We start from the raw sequence: 21,017 nt of genomic DNA on the forward strand, positions 1-21,017 counted from the left end.
AGTCAACTAAGTTTCAAATCTTGGAAACGTCAGCCTTAAAATGAATGACTACCCACTAAGAGAACAAAATCACAATAATTTTCATCAGTTCCAGACTTTCCAATCACCTTCCAGCAAATACCAACCAAGAGCTTGGAAGCCCCATGATAGACTTCCAGGCAGTCCTAAGAGCAAAGCTGCCCCCTCCCCCCCCCCCACAAAAAAATATCCCGTTTATACCAATAAATGAATACAAGGCTAATAGTCAGTTACCTGTCAAACGCCATTTTCACTGAGAAGCTGCAGGAACCAGGGAATACAGAAATACAAACTTTTTTGTTTCCAGAATGAAATTTTCTTTTTTCTCCCCCAGATCAGTTTGGGACAGAAACCTATAACAAATGAACCAATTATTTTCTTCAGCCATGTTAAATGAGTAGACGTTGGAAGGGAGAAAAGGAGAGATTAATACTGTTAACCAATGTAAACCTTAAGACCTTTATATTATCAGACTTGTTTTCATGTAATCAGAGATGCTGACACTAGAAAAAACAACAACAATTTCTTACCTAAACCTTTATATGAGCTCAGATCAAATTACCAAGGAAAAATATATTACAAGTCAGCCAAACCAGCATCCTCTCCCAATAACTAGCTCATTTTTGTTACAAATGAAATGAAGGTTCCTTGCCTTCCATGTGCCTCAGCCTGAAAGTTATCACATTTCAACTGTGTACATCATTAATATGCATCAGTTTAAGTATATATCTAAAAAAATTGGGCAATAATTGACTTCCGGCATCATCAGTTTGCAGTCTATACTACACCATTAGGAGCACAACACAAAGCCAAGGGTCACAATTCTCTTACACAACAAGCAGGAGCAACAGCTGTTACTTTGCTAGTTACTAATTAACTGAACTAATTAACCAATAATAAATGAATCACTAGGACTATTTACCCAGCTGCTTCAGAGTAAGCTTATGCCTGAGTCATATGAGAAATCCCTCCCAGCCACTAAATGTGCTACAGATCACTTTATCTGAGTTTATTACTGCTTTTTAATCTAAGGACATATTGCTGTTCTCAGTTTACAGATTGAAAAGTGAACCATATTAACTAGTCTTGAGTTATACAGGAAATCTGTGGCAACAAAGCCTTGACTACAACAGACCTTATATTCCTTTTGCATACGCTTGCCTCCTCAGCAAGCAAGCTGTCCTTTGATACTACAGTCTGTCCCGCTTGCAGGTGTATTAACTTACAACCATCAAAAATAAGATTTCTCCTATTGCTGTCAACCAGGGCTTTGCAACTAATTTTAACAAATGCAGTAACAAGCCTGATATCCTAAGAAATTTAAAGAAACCACACGTCTTCCTTTACAGTTCAAGTAGAGCAGTAAGTTAGTAAGTAGCAAATTAGAGGAACTATGTATGTTTGTATACATGTACTTATGAAAAAATACATATTTGCTCCACATACAAAACAACAAACTTTAGTAGTCTAAACAGCCTACAGACCCATGAAATATCTAACTTCTGCCTCATTTCCTTTCTCAAACTCTCCATTAATTTATCTCTTAATCTATAGTATTTCACGTCTGCCACTGATTTCAAACTGCTGCCATTTAGAAGGAACAAATACCCTATATCTACAGAAATTATTATTTTAGCCTAAAATAGAGGTCAACATACAAGAGCACTAGCTGTCCTTCCTAGATGACTGTCAAATTTGAGAATTAAATACCCCATGATTTGCCACGATTAAAGACATGCTTGTTTCCCAGCATTTGCTGCTAGTTCTGGCAAGCCATGAGACAGCAAACTCTAAATCCGTAATGTGACTGGTGGAAATGTTGTTTTTAAAGGTTTAAAATGTTTTAGCAATAAATATTAAGTCACTCAGAGATTGGAATATGTATGGGATCAATTTTTCACCACATCTCATCAGTCTTTTTATACAGTGAAAACCAGCATGGTTACTCTGGCATAAAACCAGTGTAATGGAATGGAGACTCATGCCTGTGGTCACTAACGTGACCTAGTTGTATACACAAAAGGATATGGGAAAAAAGTATTAGGGGTGTCAAAGCCCAAACTTTCCAATATGACATTGGTTTTGATAATCACTTGGTAACACTTGTAGGACTTGATCTACGAGTCCCATTTTTTACTCATCATTGGGACCACAGAATTTATGTCCAAATCAATAGCAAAAAATGTTGCACAATCTTGTCACCAAGATGTGCAAGTGTCTACAACAGGCCTAAGTGTGTGGTACAGTCATCACGTGCCACCCAAAGTTACAGATGGAAGTAGATTCCAGCAAAAATTCTGACAAAAACCCCACTGTGCTGTCTCCACTTCAATTCTCTCTCAGACAGTTTCTCACTGAGTCCAAAACTATCTTTCGAGTTTTGCCCTTGGTTTATGTTATAATAATTACGCACAGTAAATGTCAGAGAAGATTCATGAAGGCCATGAGAAGATAGGCCAAGCAGTACAGAAGATATTTCTGTGCTAGACAAAGCTATGAGACACAAATCTTGAAGGGCAGTAGTCTGGAGAAAAAATGGCTTGGCAAGTAGAAATGAAGGCCATAAAGCCACAGCATACACTGAGAAAATTCATTTAAGTCAACCAAACATGAGAAGATCCATCCATATTGCCGTTTGCTCCTTTGGATTTGTTTTTCTCAGTTCAGAATAAGATCTGCCTTTGAACTCTTTCTGCCAAACTCTTGACAAGTTTCATTTTGGAAACTGACAACAACGAGGAAGCTTTTAACTGTTTTTATATTAATCTACTTCAAACTCATTTTTATCTAGCTAGAGGCAGGGTTTAATCAAATACAGGTTCTTCTCTGAAGCAGGCCTCAGCTCAACTTAACCACAGTTTACAGTGCGGCCTACATTACTAAATTCCAATGGCATTTAACTTTTCAAGGTCTTCCTTTAGAGTGGTAACACTGAGCTTTACGTGATATACAGACAAGGGTTTAAGAACTGCCAAATGGTTACTCCTGAAGGGATTCACTGAAGGACTCCACCATCACTAATGAAAAACTGCAGAATGCACTTAGTAATGTCAGATGTTAGAATTTCTCACTATCCATCACACACATGCGCACACACACACACACAAAACCCTTTCATGCTTACTGGGAAGCTCCTGGAAGGGACCAATTTTGCATTCCCTGCAAACCCCCAAATTCCCCTGGATTTCTCTGGCAGTTTGGAGTTGCACAAGCATAATTCCCTCTCCAAGTAGCATCTTCTGCCAGAGCCACAAAAAGCATGACTCTCCTGCAACTGCTAGCCAGAAGATTTAGCCTTTTTGAGCTCAAATTCTCAAGCTATCCTCTAGCTCTAGTAGTTCCAGGTTCAATTCCTGGTAATGATTAGGACAAGAGTTACTTCATGAAGAATGCAGAATCTATCTCCAATTACTTAAAAATTCTTAATACAGCAGAATATCTTTACTGTGATTGCAACAGGCATAAATATATAGATACATAGTATCTCAAGAATGATGAGAAGAAAAAAAAAAGCATTGAGAACTGATTTGTAACAGGAGATGGAGATTAATAATAAATGGTTACATAACACAAAATGGCACATCATATTAGGACTTATTAATTGCAATAAAAAACAGATGTCATTGTGTCTATTACAACCCTGTAAAATTTGTACTTGTCTGTTAACTCTGGGATTTTTACATATATACTTAATACATATGTTAAAACTTTTCATTTTCATTTCAAATAACAGTCAAGGAGATTTTATGTCTGAGCTTATAAGGCTTAGTAATAATTTTCTGAAATTGCCTAGGATAGAACACATGAGAAGTGGAAGCAGCTGACTCAAAGGTTTACATAGTGTTACCTGTATATGTATTTACAACTTGAGTTTAGAAGGAAAAAAAAAAACCAAAATAAACACATTCCATGGGAGAACAACACCCTTTCAAGGAACTAAACAAAAACACAAGAAAAATCACCAAGGATTAAGTGTATCTTAAAAGCAGGAATATAAACTGCAATAACTACATAGTAAACTCTCTGCAAGGATTTCTCTCTGCCACCCTTATAACATAAGCTGGAAAAAATATACCAGGTCACTCCTAAATATGATTCGATGAACAGGAAACAAATGCTAACAGAAAAGGAGAGGAGAGGAGAGGAGAGGAGAGGAGAGGAGAGGAGAGGAGAGGAGAGGAGAGGAGAGGAGAGGAGAGGAGAGGAGAGGAGAGGAGAGGAGAGGAGAGGAGAGGAGAGGAGAGGAGAGGAGAGGAGAGGAGAGGAGAGGAGAGGAGAGGAGAGGAGAGGAGAGGAGAGGAGAGGAGAGGAGAGAAGAGAGGAGAGGACTATTTTCATTTACTGGATTTTCTCCAGATTTAGAATTTTTTGTTGTATTTTATTACTATTTCAAAAATAAACCATTGACAATTTCAGGTATAATATTAACAAAATTCAACCAGGCTTAATGCATTGATTTGAGAAAGGTTACTGTTCACACATTCTTTTCTACACTATAGCCTAACATATACATTGCTTAAAATCTCACCTCTTAATTTTTTAATTTTTTTTTAAATCCCCCACCGTCAGTGATACAGACATCCATATTTATAGATTTGGCAGACCAGAACAAAAAAGGGCTACAGCAAGTTCCTCTCTCCCCAGATAGACTGAGGTCTTCTGAAATGTTATTAAACATCTAGGGAACTCCAGTATCACCTAAGATAGCTAAAATAATACAAAGACTAAAAACCTACATTCTATGAATATATTTACTATCAAATGGCACCATATACCTCTGAAAAAAGTTAAAAAAGTAGAAAAATTCTTTCCATTTGGATACAATAAAGGTCATTCCACATGTTAACTTGGACTCACACTTTCAATTCTTTTTTCCTACCTCCTCAAAGTGCACTCAAAAATGTATTAAGAGCCTCATATCCTGTAGGTTCAAGCATCTCCCCCTTCGTTCCTGGACTGATGAACTTCTACAGACAGATAATTAACAGATCTCAACATGTAAACAGGTTACAATCTTAGTTGTCGGGAGCATTAAAAGTCTATACACCTTTTAAATCAAGCTTAAAATGATAATCTAAACTAATAGAATGAGTTGACTTCTGCCTGCATACAGAAGAAAGTGCAAGCTGTTGCAGAAAAAAATAAGATTTTCTAATGATATACAAATTTTAAGAGAGACAAGTGTGAACAAACAAAAGCTGTTTCATCAAACTCCGTAATAGGAATATGCAAAAGAAATGCCGACATGCATTACATTAATAAGATGCAGTTACTGGCAGGTTGTTAACCCTTTCAAAATCAGTGATGCTGAAAATCATGAGACTGGATTTCCTCATTTTGCTGCACAGTACATTCTGTTTGATCTTTGATGGGAAAATCCCCTTTGCTTGACTCAACTTCAAAGTTTATTTTGGTGCAAAATTCCCCACAAATACAGCTATGTGACCACACGATCTAAGCAGCAGTGCTGTAACACATATACATACCACTCTTCCTCCTAGAGTGTCTTTTGCAATGTATGCTGTTTGCATGCCAAAAACTCTTTCACCAATAGACTGTTTATTGGGAAATTAGGTAAGCTGGCCAGCCACATGAATCAATTGAAGGTAAAATACTGATAACAGACAACTAGAAAAACAGATGAGCAGAGTTTTATAATAAGCTCTCAGAGAAAGCTTGACAGAGGGAAGAACAGGGATAAAAAAATCAAAATACTTCCTATGAAGTAGATAAATTTGATTTAATTAGTGTGTATGTATTATACGCTTACACATCACCACAAAAACCACAGGATCCATCAAGAAATAGTATCTATTGCAATTCGTTTGTATAGCACTGCTGAGAAGACTAACAAGTAAAGATTTTGCCTGAGACCCCTTCCAGAGCCATCAGGCAATTGTGACATGCTCCCTGGCAGAGCCGAGATCATTACAGAGTTAGATGACAGCTAGGCATGGCTTTGTGGAGCCTAGCAATGCCCACACAGGGCAGTGGGATGTCTACAGCCTTTTGCAGACCTAGCTGTTAGAATTTCACTTCACTTTTCATAGGCCATCATTGTGACAACCCAAGTGACACCACCGCCACCACACCAGTGACTGAATAACACCATCGCACTCTTTTCAACCTCCTCCTGCTACCAGTCTCTCCACTATAAGCTGTCAATTTGGAGACAAAAATCTGTGCGGCACCATTTCCCATGGACAGAATTAAATGTTCTGCTTACCCAGCAGTAAGGGAGTGGGAATGTGAGAGGCAGAAGGTCTGGCAGGAGCAAATGTGTTGCTGAGAGCCACTGCTTCAAGCTGGATTCAAAGCTTGCATACTGCATGGTTCCTTAGCTACCCTGCACTATGCTTCTGTATGCCTCACTATCTAATCTCACAGAGCAGTAGGTGGGCTGGCTATTTTTAAAGCACTTTAGATGAGTTTACACTGATTATCATGCTTCTTTGATTTTCCTGTTTTGCAAAAGAGACTGAGTTTTGACTCAGAAATAAATCCTTCTGGCAAAAGAAAACAAACTTAGGCCTTATAGAAAACTTACACTGAATATAAAATTAAGTATGACACAAATCACTCCGATAAGTGGTAAGTTAGTAAATATATTATTCATCAAACCACTAGGGTTGCATGTTATAGTGATTTATAATCATCTGGAATGTTTTTAACTGGTGTATTTATAACCCCTTACACCACATGGTCTTCATATGTGTAGCAAACTGTGTGAGAGCTGTTTGTTACTTAGCAAAAGCACATAAGTAAATCTTAACATAAAATGAATGATCAGATATATTTTATAATCTATACATAAACTAATGTACTCACCAGATTATTCTCTAAATAACTGTTAATATATTAAGCCAGAAACAGCGGTCCATGCATACTAAATAAACAAAGATGTAAAGACTTGCAATGGAAAACTCTTCCATTCCTGTCAAAAGTTGAACTTAGTGAGCTGCAGAGCACTAATACCTGCTGCTGAATCCATTCTCGGGTTGAAGACTTTGAAGCTCAGCCTGACAAAGTGTTTGGATAATAAAGCGCATTGCAGTTGGACTAAATCTTGGTAGGCCCCTTCCAACTGAACTATTTAGTTCCATTCTATTCTGTGCTATTCATAGACTCACAGAATATCCCAAGTTGGAAGAGACCCACAAGGATCACCAAGTCCAACTCTCAGCTCCACACAGGACCACCCAAAATTCAAACCATGTCTGAGAGCATTGTCCCAACACTTCTTGAACTCCAACAGCTTGGGGCCATAAGCACTGCCCTGGGCAGGCTGTTCCATGCTCACAGCCCTCTGATGCAGAGCCTAAACTCCAGCTGTCCCTTCCCTGACACAGCTCCATGCCATTCCCTCGGGCCCTTTGGCTGTCACACAGAGCAGAGCTCAGCACAGCACCTCCACTCCCTGTGAGGAGCTGCAGCCGCCATGAGGCCTCCCCTCAGCTCCCCTGCTCTGGGCTGAACAAACCCAGGGACTTCAACTGCTTCACATGCTCACCTTGCTCTTCAGACCCTTCCCCCATCTTCATAGCCCTCCTTTGAACACTCTCCGATTGTTCATAAAGTTTTATGTCTTTCTTATACTGTGGTGCCCAAAGCTGCGCACCATGCTTAAGGTGAGGCCACACGGCACAGAGCACAGTAGGACAGTCCGCTCCCTCACCCGGCAGCAGTGCTGGTCCTGCTGTGCCCCAGGGTACAGTTGGCCCTTTTGCCTGCCAGGGCACACTGCTGACTCATATACAATTAGCCACCAACCAGGACCCCAGATTCCTTCCCACAGGGCTGCTCACCAGCCATTAAAGATCTCTGCTTTATCTACATCCACATTTGTGAGGTGACCATCCTCAATAACTATCAGACTAATGTTATTTCTGATCCTTTTGCAGTTAACATACTTTTATTGTCAGCTTCAACTCTAACTGAGCTTTGATTGCATGCATTTTCTCCCTGCAATAATGAATGGCATCTTTGTAGTCCTCCCAGGTCACCTAACTCCTTCTCTTCTCTTCCTCCCCTCTTTCCTTCCTTTCCCTCCCACCCCATTCTATATTTTGTAAATGTATTATTATTTTTTCCTGACAAAGGTAAAAGGAAATAGTTGTTTGCAATACCCACATCCTTTGCCATGTAGATGGTAGCAATGCTGCTGTCTTCTAGGGTTCTGCCCAAGTAGCTAAGGAAGACCTTGCCACCTTAAGTCAGGTACTCAACATTCAGCTTGCACTGACTGAGCTGCTGCAAGAGAAGGGTTATGAACTCTTGCACTTCCACAACTCAATTTCAAACAGACTTTTAGTGCCAGGAATCTTGCATAAAAGCTTGTTTACAGATTAGGAAAATGTAGTTGCTGCTGTGTCAAAATTTAACTGAACTCTACATATATCCCCAAGGTCCTACAATTCATATCCAAATATAGACACATAGGAATAAGGCAATTTTAATACAAATTTCTAGAAGAGAATTGTTTGAGCTTTATTGACTGGTTAGAAACACAAACTAAATGGCCAATTTATCCTGGAAAGCATCAGACCCTTTATCACAACTGACTACGATCTGATTAGCAAGATTGGACTCAGCACATTTATATTGCATGTGCCCACTAGGTCTGAAGTCAGGGCTTGACGCAACAGACTGGCCATTCCTGTGTACAGAGCTGGATGCTTGCCTTCCTCCTCATCTCCTTCTCATTTCCTGAGAATAAACATAAACTGTAACAATACTTTTTTCCCCAGTTTCATGTAAATGGACTGACTTTTAACTGGAACAGAGCAGAAAAGACGTGCTTGCACAGCAACCCCCAATCTTTACCTGTAAGGCAAGAACTAACAGCAACTGCTGGTACCACCTCTTTGCACTGAATAAAGACCCCTGGACAAACACACCTTTGTACACTAGCTCTTCCCAAGCCCAAGAAGCACTGAAAGGAAACACTCAGCCCAAAATCTGACATGGAACTGTGTGTAAGTTACAGTACAAACCTGAAATTTAAGGAAAAAAACAATTATAGACACGCCCTTCCCCCTGTTTCCAGATGAGATAATAGGTTGTTTGTGATTTTGGACTTTGTTTTTCCACTTCTTTCTGAGATGCCCTTTGTCTGGCCTGCTTGTATTCCAAACAGCTAAATCAGGACCAGGACTATTTCTCACTTTACGTGCTACATCAGCATCTTAGCGCATTGGAGAGCTTCTTTTCAACTACAAGTTTGCCCTTGCACTTGGGTTCCTGTAACTTGCACTCAAAAGCATTGCTGGCACATGGAAAGCAGTTTTAATCCTTGTGGACCTAAGGCTAATACTGCCAGGTATCATCTAAAGCTTTATTTGCAATGTGAATAGTCCAGCACTGCTTCTCTACACAGATGACGCACACCTAAGACCTTTGCTGACTCATGGGCCTAGAACCATATGGCATCATGCCTAATCAAACCCCAGTCTCTCCTTTGCATCACAAGGACATTCTGTGTTTGTACAGCGCTTGGAACATTTTGATATAATTATATAATATTTTGCAAAGTTGTAATGTTCTCCAGGATCACAAAACTGAAGAACAAGCAGAAATAGGAGGTAGAAAAAAAAAAAAAAAAAAAACAGAGAATTACTTGCAGTAGGCTGAGTACTTCATGAACTGATACAGAAATCCAAGATGCAAAATGTAACATTAAGCTAAATTCCAGCACTCATTACTCACCATGCTTCTGCAACATGAGTAAGTCGTGTATGAAATAGGATACTCTTCTGTATGAGATATCCAGTATAACCTGGCCCATGCAGGAGGGATTTTCCATCCAAAAGGCAGAGAAGAATAAATGAGTGAAGAAAAAAGTAGAAAAAGATGGCAGCATAGAAGCTCTAGGTCAGCATATTGTCAAAAAAATGACATACGAGTTTACTTTATAGGCACGCACCAAGGAAGCCAAAATGTCTATACTGTGCTAATGTAATCTCTCTGTGGTCACCAAAAGTTAATACTTATGAAAAAAAAAAAAAAGTAAAAATACATTGTTTGGAGCAAGCCCTAACCTGATAAGGTCTTAGTATTTCCAGCAACTAGACGTTTGCAGACTTCCTCTATGGCAGCCAAAATTCAGACAACCACACTCTGTCTCCATACATGAATATATCCCTGAATGAATTTTTCTGATCCTTTTATGAATCCCTTCTACTTCTTGTATCCACAATATCCTACGGAAATGAAGTTCTGCCGTTGACTCTTTGTTGTGGATTTAATTCTAAATTTGATCATTTTAATCAGTACCCTCTCATTTTTGTATTGTCAGAAACTGTGATTAACTGTACTTTGTTCTTTTTACAGAGCTAATATGCAATGCTTCCCTGGCATCCTGTTTGATTGCTGACATGCTATGTCCGGTTCATACAGCCATAAAGTTTTATTTCATATCCAATCAGTAATCACAAGCTTGTATTCTCTTTCACAATAAAAGCAAAACAACTATCATTATATCACATCTGTTTTCTCACTTCAAACAAGTGTTTAAGGCAACTCTGGAACTGCTCTCAAAATACCTCTTCCAACTTGTCACTCTGTAGTGCCAATAGCCATATAATGCAAATTATCTTGTATGTTTTTGGATGGAAGCCTGACAATAAATGCCAACCTGATTTTCTACGGTCCAGAGTATTCACATGTTCACAAGTGGTTATAATATTTATAATGCTTTGTTAAATGTCAAGTCTAAAAAGAAGGTTAATGTTGCCTTAAGAAGATCAGGTGAACAAGATAGTCACTGTAGCACTTTTAGCCTACTTATCATGAGTTACTGGGCAATGTGATTTATTAATAAGCAGAACAGAGCTTGTATATAACTCAGGAAACATTACTTTCAAGAAATTTCAACAAATTTGTATTAAAAACCCTTAGGGTCGTTTCAGGTTTTGTTGACAATTTTTCAAGAATTTGTGTAGTTTCTGCAGCTGCACATCATAGGATTTCCAGAACTGGTTGACTCAGACACACCCAAGTATTCTTGTAGGGTTCTGTTACTCACAAAGTGCTCTGCTAAAATGAGTTACGATTTGGCTACAGTTGTTACTTACTTTGTTTTAACTATCTTCACATGCTTGAGATATTATCTTGGATCTGATACTGTTGGGCTTCCAAGCAGCATGAAGAAACTGAAGATTTGATCCTTCAAAGAGTTCATGACCCCAACACAGATATTCCCATTGACCTCAGTAAATTTTGATTCAGGCTAAATGTAAGGAACTCTATCGAGGACAACAGGAAAATCCAAACCTGAATTAGATGGATAATACATTCTGTCTCTATCCCTGTAATTTACTGCAACAGCACTACATTCAGTCTGGGTAAAATCCTGACCTCACTAACATCACTGACAAATCTGCTGCAGAAGATTTCACCAACACATTTCAGTATCACTGAAACATATGCCTCACAAATCAATCTTACTTGTGTTAGTTTTCCTAATTTGAGAACAAGCTATCTATAAAGTCAGAATGTGTGTTCCTTAAAAGTAATTACAAAAAGAAAGATGCAATGGCTGGAAAATACTGTATAAGCTCAGAAGTTTACATGGTTATTTCCAATTTTTTTTCTAATATCTGATGCAATTTTTTTTAATGCTTGCAGCATAATTCTAAATTTCTTTTTTTCCCCTCTTTTTCCTTGAAATTCACAGCTGAAAATCAACGCAAACTCATTCAGCAATTACCCAGGAGAAAACTTCTATTTTGTAAAGTGACCATTGTGCTTTCAGGACCTCTCTGAAAACTTTTAACGATGTTCCACCCTTAGGCTTTTCCATCCTCCAATCCCTAGCTTGAAAGCTTGCATTCTCCCTAGCTGTTCCTTTTAAAATATGCCTTTCTGAAAACTGCACCGAAGAGAAAAATGTTCAAGAAGAACTTTGATTTATTATTTTAAACAGCAAAGGTAGCTCTCCTTCCTTGATCCTGGCATCTTAAAGATTTTTTACATTTTGGCCAAAAATAGCATTAAAATAAACCCATTCCCACCTTCCTATGTTACAGCCAACTGATTGCATTATTACTGGATAACATCACCTCTTTGGAATTAGGCTGCCAGCTGAGATCTTATTATAGTAGTGAATTCACATAGCCACAGTTAGCAATGTCAGCATTTCTATTATAATAGCCTCTTCCTACTCCTACTCTTTTTCCTCAAAGGAATGAAATTTGGACTTAAAAATGAACTTAAGGTTGAATCACTGACAAGTTGATCCCCAACCACCAGCCTATGGCTTGTCATTTTAGCACATTTCTGACAAGTTGAAGTATTTTTAAGTACAGGCCCAATCATGCGTTCTTTCTGCATCCAGAACGAACGTGCATCCAGAGAATACAGCACTCAATCCCAGTATCTTCGTGGCTTTAGTTTCTTAACAAATGTGTTTTTAATAATCTCTTCATATCAGGGAGCCACTGCTTTTAGAGCTGTGCCTACAGTGTGCACAGAAAGATGCATTCTGCCACAGCTTCCTTTCAAAAACACGCTTCAGAACACAGGTGTCACACAGGCAGCATGTTTCTCAGAGGCACTGACAACAGTGAACTGCCCGATGCAGAGAGTGTGAAATGCAACCAGTTGGGCTGCACCTGGGAAACAGGAAAACACACTCACCATGAAAAACTTCTGCAGTGTGTTCTAGCTGGGACATGCCATGGGGACTCCATGGAAACCACACGCAGCTGCAACTCGGCAGCTTGCATGCTGAGCACGGCCATCTAATGCTCCACATTGATGCTCATGTTCTTCCCTGACGCTGACTCCACATTTCTCCTCAGGTGCCCACATCTCTCTTCCCATCTGCTGAGCCACGTGTTTGCTCCAAAAGGAACCAGCTTGGGCATGCCACCCCACACTGGGGCAGGGAAGCTGAGGTGGGGACAAGGCAGAAGATCAGCCCTCAGCTTGCCCAGCAGGCCTCTGAACCACAACGAGGTTTGGGCTCTCCCTGAAAGACAGCATGACACCAGGGGAGGACGCAGCCAAGAACCAGGAGGCAGCTTTAACTCAGCCTTGGGCCCACCCAAGCTCAGCCCCTCAGAATCTCCGGGCGACCCCGGGGCACACTGGGCTCGGCCACCCCCTCCCGGCCCCGCAGCCCCTCGGGAGGTGGCCGCGACGCGGGCACTTACGTTGAGGCGGGCGCCGTCGGAGCGTTGCGGGCTGCACACCGTGGTGCCGTCGGGGCTCTCACGCGGCAAGGAAAGAGTTGGGGGAGGCCATTTCGCTGTTGGAAGGGTAAATTTGTGCTCCGACAAAGCGTCGGTTTATTCCGAAGGAATAAAAATACATTGTGCAGGAGCTGAGGGGGGCTGGGAGGGGAAGGATGTGTGACTCGGGGGGGCCCGGCCCGGCCCGGCCCGCGGTGCCCGGGGAAGGAGCGGCCGCGCCGTGCCCGCTTCCCACTCTGCTCTCTGATCCGCTAATCAGCGGCAGCCGCGGGCCGCCGTGAGTCACCCCCGGCCGCGGCAGCATCAGTCTTTGCCGCGGCGTTGGCAGCCAGACGAGCCGCGGCGCGGAGCCGCCGCTGTCCTCGGATGAACCCAGCGGGGCTGCCAGCGCCAGTCGAGCGCTTCGCGAGGCGAGAGCCGGGTCCCTGCCGGCGCGGCGGCGTGCGGCACCTCTTCGGCGGGGCTGGCGGCGACGGGGCGGGGGGCGGGAGCGGGGGGGGGCGAGCCCCTCGGCGGCCGGGCCGGAAAGGTAAGCGTGGATGGAGTAAGGAAGGGGGAGGGAAGACGGTCAGCGAGAGGGCACGGAGCGTCGGGGAAGGGGCCGCCCGGCTCCGAAGGGGGGTCTGCGGCCGCTTCGGGATGCGGGAAGGGGTGGGCATGGATTGGGAGGTGAGCGGAGGAGACCCCCTCCGTGCACTGGGGATCGCTCCCGACAGCGGGGATGCTCGTGGCAGTGCTTCCCCCATCTCTATCCTGTTAAAAAGAAAAAAAGCCAGCAGCCTCTGCCCCGCTGTGCGAACAGGCTCGGGCACTGGTTCTCTCGGGCTAAAGGCGTACCGCTGCCCCTTGTCGCCCCGCTCCCGGCGGCCGCGGGTGGTGGCAGCGCAGCAAGGCAGCTGCTGGCAGCTGTCGCCGATGTCTCGAAAGCCGCAGGCAGGGTCACGGCCGTGTTCCCACCGGAGTACCACATGCGGCGCGACCCGGGGGGCATCGCCTTCCCCGGCCTCTCCCTCCGGCCCCACCTCTCCTATGGGAGCTAGCTTCATTTCTCCGTCCTGCGCCCTCCCTATCCCCGTAGCTGCAAAGGGCCGCTCCCTAAGGACAGGGCAGGATGCCTGTGCTAAAGATGAGGAGGCAAGGGGAAAATGTGACCCCCGCCCCCCCTCCCCCCCCGGGAAGGCACTTTCCACCCCCTGCTGCTGTCTCGGGTGGCCCCAGCACAGAGCTTCTTTCGGGACTTTCTGCGAACCTCGGAGAACCCCGGCCCCGCTCACCGAGATGGGGTCCGGTAGGGCGAGAGAGCCGTGCTCCCCACCCAGTAGCCGCGCATCACGGAGAAGTGCCCGGGGAAGGATTTTTAGGGGATTTCTCCTTTCGGGGAAGTTAGAGGGGAGCGGTGGAGAGATCAGAGCCCCTCTTTGCCACAGGAAAGAAACTCCTTTTCGCTCCACCAGGGCGGTGCAGCAGGTGCCGCCGGGCCCCTTCGCTTATTCTCTGCTCGTGAGAACAGAGCCCGAGAAAACCCAGGGACAGCACCTTAACAGCCGTCATAATTAAAAACAACAACAACACCAAAAAACCCTTCTGCCTGGCCTTAATGATCCTTTACACACATTCCCCACCCGCCCGCGCCCTCCCCCGTGAAGGGCAGTGATTATTCGCACTCCTCTGCTCGCCGAGAGCGCAGCCCGATGAAAGGACTTTATCCTCGAGTGACTCCACCGCTCGCTCCTCCCCCCTTCTCCGCCTCCCCCCGCAGCCTGCCAGCCGCCTCGCTTCGCTCTCAGCCCTAATTGGGCTCTTGCTAATATGATTAAAGCCCAGTTAAATGTTTCTTGATAAATCTTGTCAAGAGAGGATCCCCCCCATCCCCTCCCCTCTCTCTTGTCGCTTGTCAGAAGCCCGGTTACAGACGGGACATGCCCGGCTCCCGCTGTTCATGCTCTGGTGGGAAGTTGGCATTTCACAATTGTTCCTTTAACGGGGCTGTTTTGGAACCGCTCCTGGGGATTGTTCCTCTTCAGGCCGGGCTCGCTGATAAGAACCGCCCGTGGCTTTTATGTAACACGTTAGGATTTGGTCCCGCTCCCGAAATCGCGCTGTTTCTTTGGCCTTTTCTCTTTCATTTCCCCACCCCCACCCGTCGGGAAGCTGTCGGGAGCCCGTTCCCGGAAAGGCTCTCTCTCGATGCGATCTCCGTGGCGCAGCCCGGCGGAGCGCAACACTGCGGGCGGACCCTGCTTCCCGCCGCCTACGGGGGCTGCCCCGCTCCTTTTCGGGAGCCCTCCCGAGGCTGTCCCGTTGGTAGGAGCAGCCCCGGCACCCCGCAAGTGTTAGGAGCTTCACCTGCATCTGCTTTCTTGCTGTTTCAATATAATGGAGCTCGGGGGCTGAAACCCCACCCGACCCCGTTGTCGGTAGGGGAATCTGGTTAAACTCGAAGGAATTAGGAACGAGCAGACGATGGTGGAGGGCGAGGGGGGTTCCTGGGAGCCCGACCCCCCGCTGGCTGAAAGCCGGCTCGCCTATCCTCGCCGTTTGGGGGCAACTCGTGGGGTGTGCTGGTGGCTCGCTCTCTTTTACGTTTTCTGTTTTCTTTGGGAGTGCTGAGCTTCGAGGGCGTTTTGTTCTTTCTTCAGCGTTACTGAGCTGAGGATCCCGGATGGGTGACAGAGGAGGATTATTTAGTTGTTTAGAGGTCCCCACGGGCTGGAGGCTCTTCGGTGCATTTCCCGATAGCCTGCCGGTACCCAGGCTCCAGTCCACACCTCTCGGTGACCCCGCAGCCTTGCCACAGCCCCGCGTTTCCCCACGTACCGCAGTCCTCTGTGGGAACCGAGGGTGCGGGCCGCCGGGGAACGCGGACTCACTGCCTCTGTCCCCCGCTCCGGGGAGGAGGAGGCGGCTTCGAATACTGGCTCACACCCGTCGCAAGCCCGCAGATTGCTGCGGGGCAGGACACGGGCGGCGGCGCCAGTGCGGGAGAAAGGACCAAGAGCGAAGTGCGGGGGCCAAAACAGAACAAACGAAAAAATCAACACCGGCCCACGGGAGCGCAGCTCCAGCGACCGTGCCCGTTCCCTGGGCAAAGAAAAGCCCGAGGCGAGGCTCAGCACGGGGATCTGTCGCGCCGCTGAAGCCGGGGAAGCGGGCAGAACCCCGCGCGGGGTGGGCAGGGACGGGGGTCTGCCGCGCTGCTTCGACCCGGCACAGCGTCGCCCCCTTCGGCCGAGGTCCCAGCAGCGGTTTGCGGATGGTTCTCTCTTCCCCTCCCCTTTCCTCCTTCCCTGTCATATTTCCCCGCGACCCGCCCCGAGGGGTCTGGGTTTGTGCAAGACCACAGAGCTGCGGCCCCTTCGCCCGGGACTGTTGGTTTACTCGAGGAGAGTCCCAAATAAGAAGCTGTTTGTACTCGAGCTGGAACGCTGGAGGCTTTCTAAGAATGGCTCTTTTCTTACTCTTTTTTTTTTTTTTTTTTTTTTTTAGTTTTTAGTTTTATTTTATTTTTATTGGTACATCGAACCAGCCTACAGCATTGCTGGCGCCTTTCCACCAGGTGCCTGGGGCTCAGAGGAAAATGCAAATGAATCTTAAAATTATGAGACAATTTCCCTCCCTTTCTCCCAAATAAAATAATTATAAGAGAAAGAATTGGTAAGAACGGATGAAGAAGGGATTGAAGATGGAAACAGAAAAGCAGCTTCACCCCACCAGAGCAGGGGGAACCCAGAAAGGCCTTGCACAGGCAGGAAGTTGTCCAAGCAGCTGGAAGATGGTTTGCGTACCAGCCTATGAGCTGTGGTTACCACCCACAGCAAGGGACTTGACCCCTTGGTCCAAAACATCCCTCCTAAGCCTCTTTCCATAAAACAGTTTGTCCTTCTATACACCAAAAGAATCTCAAAGTACATTGCACACATTAAACTGTCATGCTTCACCCCACACTTGTAGGCATAGCTCTATATTCCCATTCTACATAGAATGAACTGGTTCGTTCCAGGTGTCACACTTGGAGCTGGGGGCATGCACTTGGTTAGGACACCCAGTGCATCCCCACCAGCACTGCTCTGCTCACTGAGGTCCCAAATGAGATGGGGCTGTTAGGAGCTGTGAGGCTGTTACACGCAGACATGAGAGGCTGTTCTGCAAGATTCAGGAAATACCCGTTCTGGATGTTGTTTTAAATCTGAGTATACAGTCTCAGGAAACATACCTAGAACTGGAGGTTTTAGGTTTTGGATTCCCTGTGTTTGACTGCTATAATTGCTTGACTAAACTCCAGTAAGCCTCCATAAGCAGCCTCCGTTACTCTTAGAGGAATCTAGCTGAACTGACCGTGGGATTTCCTGCTCACCTGACTTACAAATCCATCACTTTCCTTCTGAATAAATGAACGGCACTGGCTGGTACTCACGCCTTAGATGTAGACCTTAGAAAAACCTAGACTCAAATCTACTTGCTTTTCTTATGCAAATCTTCTCACAAGATTAGAAGGGAAAGCAAACAGCAGCTCCAGCCTTAAGATCTTTTTTTTTCTTTAAGAGGCAGCCTGTTGTATAAATCTGAAACAGAAACCGTTTCCATTTGAAGATCAAATAGAAGTTATCTACTGAAGCTGACAAACAGGGGCAGAATAATCTGTTTGCATTTTTGGGAAATGGATAGCTCTGGTTTTGTTTCAAGACAAGTAACTTTTAAACAATATTTAACGAAATAATTGACCTTGATGTTTAAACTACAACTTCCTTCACGTCATTAAGCCCACTGTTTTTTTGTTTTTTTGTTTTTTTGTTTTTTTTAATGTTTAGTATTTGAACTCTGGCATTCATTCTGCTAATCCCATAATAACATTTGTTTCTAGTGGAATTTTATTTAATGAACTCATCGGTAAAAGAGGAGAGAAAGAGTTCAGAACAACACGAGCTTTACAGCTCATTTATATTTTCTCCCCTCTGAAAAATAGCAAAAAGACATGTGCAAAATGACTTTTCAGGAATAACTCTGCAGATGGAAAGAACAAGGAAAAGTTTTATACAGCTTTATATAGAGCTTTAGGAAAAACTGTGCTCTTTTAACATACATTCTGACTTTCAGAATGCACTGCAATCCTTGACTGCAAATAATGATTTGGGGAATTTGTCTTCATGATAATTAGGATCTGAGTCTGCTTTTGAAATGTAGGAAAAATGGAAATAACTCCATAAAGTGTATCTATCACATAAAGCTTTTGGGACAGCCTGATTCACAGTGTATCCTGCTCTTTGTTCAGCTGACAGATTTCCAGCAGCCAAAAGAGGCACATATCTGGGGGCTGCCATTATCTAAGCTAAATATGTACATTTTGGATCAGTTCTATTTTATCTGAATACTCACAACTTCTGCTGGGGGATCATAAGCATGAAAGGACGGCAGAGATGTGCATTTTATTAGCTATCCATCAGTCTTTGTGCACGAACAAAGGTACATAAACATACACATTTGCTGAGCTCTCAGCTCAGCAAGACTTTAGACAGTACATGCAGTAAGATTTCAAATAAAAACAAACAAGCAATCAAACAACAAACACACTGCCATGCAAAAAGTAAGCACGTAATTTGGGGGAGAGGGAAGCACTAAAGCAATAAATGAACACGTTGAATTAAGCCTAATTTTTATTTGACTGTTAATGAAAAATATTGTGGCAGCACAGGAATCCTGGAATTATAGAACACTGATATCTACCTAAATGCTGATGTGCACCCTTGCACGTAATGTACTCATACACAGATAAAAGCTCTTCCTTTATCCCTGCTGGCACAAATTTCATCCTTTCAATATGTGGACATATGAGGAATCAGGTTGCTTTACTCTCAACAAAGGGCACCAATCTACCATTTGAAGCACTTAAAAATATTTGAATTCCCTCCCCAGTGCACAAACAGCCAACTCAGTATCTATTGCAGGCTCAGGATCCAGAGAACACGATGGTGTTACGCAACGGGAGGTGTGACGTTATCTGGTGATCTGAGCAGGGTCATGCTGATCACGGGACAATGCAAATTCCATGTCAGGCATCATGCTGATACAGGCTGTCTATAGCTTCACCTGAATGACAAGCAACGCAGGCAGGCTTGAATTAAGTGGCAGTCATTTCCCATCTCAGCTCTTGCTCCCCTATTGCAGAATGGGTGCGTCAGTTCATCCCTGAGCAGCCCTTCAGTCTCTTGCCCATCCTCTTGAGCCCACACACTCATCACCAGCTGACTGACTTACAAACCACCTGCATCTGACACAAGAGCATCACCCACACCAGGAGTTGTAGCTACTGAGAAGTATCTCTCACCCTTATTCTACAATCTCGTGTTGTGACTGAACGCCAGCAAGTGAAGGGAGGAAGCATTGACATCGATATGGGAGTACGGTACAGCCTCCTCATCCATGCTGGCAGCTCCCATGCTCACAGAACAATTAATATATGTGCTTATGCCACTACTGCTCTTCACTTTTACAGGGAACTCAAGCATGGTACCTGGGATGGCAATTCCTGATCAAAGACACTACAACAGAGAACAAATTGTCCTTCACACACAGTTACTCATAGAGACTGATGGTCTCATATTTTTTCTTTTTTGCTTCGAAATCATGAATTATAAAGGAAAACACAACACAGCGTCTCTTTTCAGTGAACTGAGTACTGCCCCCACTATAAGTTAGACCAAACCCACGACCACTACATTTTGTGACATGCAGCCAACACGCAGCTGCCACGTCTTTTCCTGACAGTTGAACACAGCCTGCAACATTCTGTCGGTGACAGGAGATGGCATTTCAGACATACTGGGTAAACATGCCTGTGCCATCTTCTGCTACGCTGACAGTGATTTGTGAGGAACCCACCCAGCACATTGCCTCAGCCAGGGACTAAGCTGTGTCTCCTTGGCACAGGCTTTAAGCAAGGAGCTGTGCAAAACCAGGCTTTGTTGTGGAAATGAATACACCACTCTTCCCCGTTCCCCTGATGATTCTCTTATCCCCGAGGACGATTTACCTTGTGACTGTTCTGCTCCTTGGGAAATTCTTCCCAGTACTCTTACCAACATCCCCTTACAGATCAGGGAGCCAGCAACAGTGACTATGTCGTAAATTTCATCAGTCTCCAGCTGTCTTGTTTTAGGATCTTCTGTCCTAAAAGCCTTTTCCTATCAGATACATGGATTCTTTGTAATCTCTGCTGAACGGAGCTGCTATGGAGCATTTCTGTATGTTGCAAAAAAAAAAAAAAAAAAAAAAACATGGAATATTTCCCTCTATATACCAGTATCAAATTCAGTGGTTCATGTGGAGATGTAGCTGTAGAGGTCCCTGTTTACTGCAGAGAAGTTGGACTAGATGAGCTTTAAAGGTCTCCTCCAACTCCAGAAATTCTATGATGATAACTCTATGATGATTCTATGAGATCGTGAAAGTCAGCTTGTAAAGATCTTCAGGGTCCGCCTATAGGGAATATGTTATGCGTGTGCCTCTGCTTACTTCTGTTTCCCAGGGTTAAACAATATCTATCTGGATGCATTCCCTTACTCTTTCCTCCAGACATACCTCTGGCTCCGTAGCAGTGCCCTGGGGAAGCTGAGACCATTCTGCAAGTGCTGATGGTGTGAATACACATAGGATTAAGGCTGCTAGCCGCTACGGCACGTCACTTCTGCCTGCAGCTTACTAAAGCAAAAAAGTCTTGTGGCTGACATGTCCTCCACTTCACTGGGTTACATGACACATGCCAGAGAATGTGTCAACCCGCTCCCCATCTCCTCAGCATTATTAGCCCAG

At 44.3% G+C, this 21,017-nt stretch overlaps 1 protein-coding gene and 1 long non-coding RNA gene across 2 annotated transcripts in view; one reads left to right on the top strand and one right to left on the bottom strand.

Annotated features, from left to right (window-relative positions):
* LOC104911240 (uncharacterized) overlaps window positions 1–14,825 on the bottom strand; it is a 151,026-nt gene extending 136,201 nt beyond the window's left edge. Inside the window, exon 1 of the mRNA XM_085225644.1 lies at window positions 13,173–14,825. Within this exon, the coding sequence (XP_085081770.1) occupies window positions 13,463–14,257 (795 nt within the window). The 5' untranslated portion in view covers window positions 14,258–14,825 and the 3' untranslated portion in view covers window positions 13,173–13,462. The remainder of the gene's footprint in view (window positions 1–13,172) is intronic.
* The window catches only part of LOC109367880 (uncharacterized), a 33,418-nt gene continuing 25,859 nt past the window's right edge, over window positions 13,459–21,017 (top strand). The window contains exon 1 of the long non-coding RNA XR_014883755.1: window positions 13,459–13,740. This is a non-coding gene — a long non-coding RNA (uncharacterized LOC109367880). The remainder of the gene's footprint in view (window positions 13,741–21,017) is intronic.

Source organism: Meleagris gallopavo, chromosome 5 (assembly GCF_905368555.1).
Source record: "Meleagris gallopavo chromosome 5, MGAL_WU_HG_1.1, whole genome shotgun sequence".
Classification (NCBI taxonomy): domain Eukaryota; kingdom Metazoa; phylum Chordata; class Aves; order Galliformes; family Phasianidae; genus Meleagris; species Meleagris gallopavo.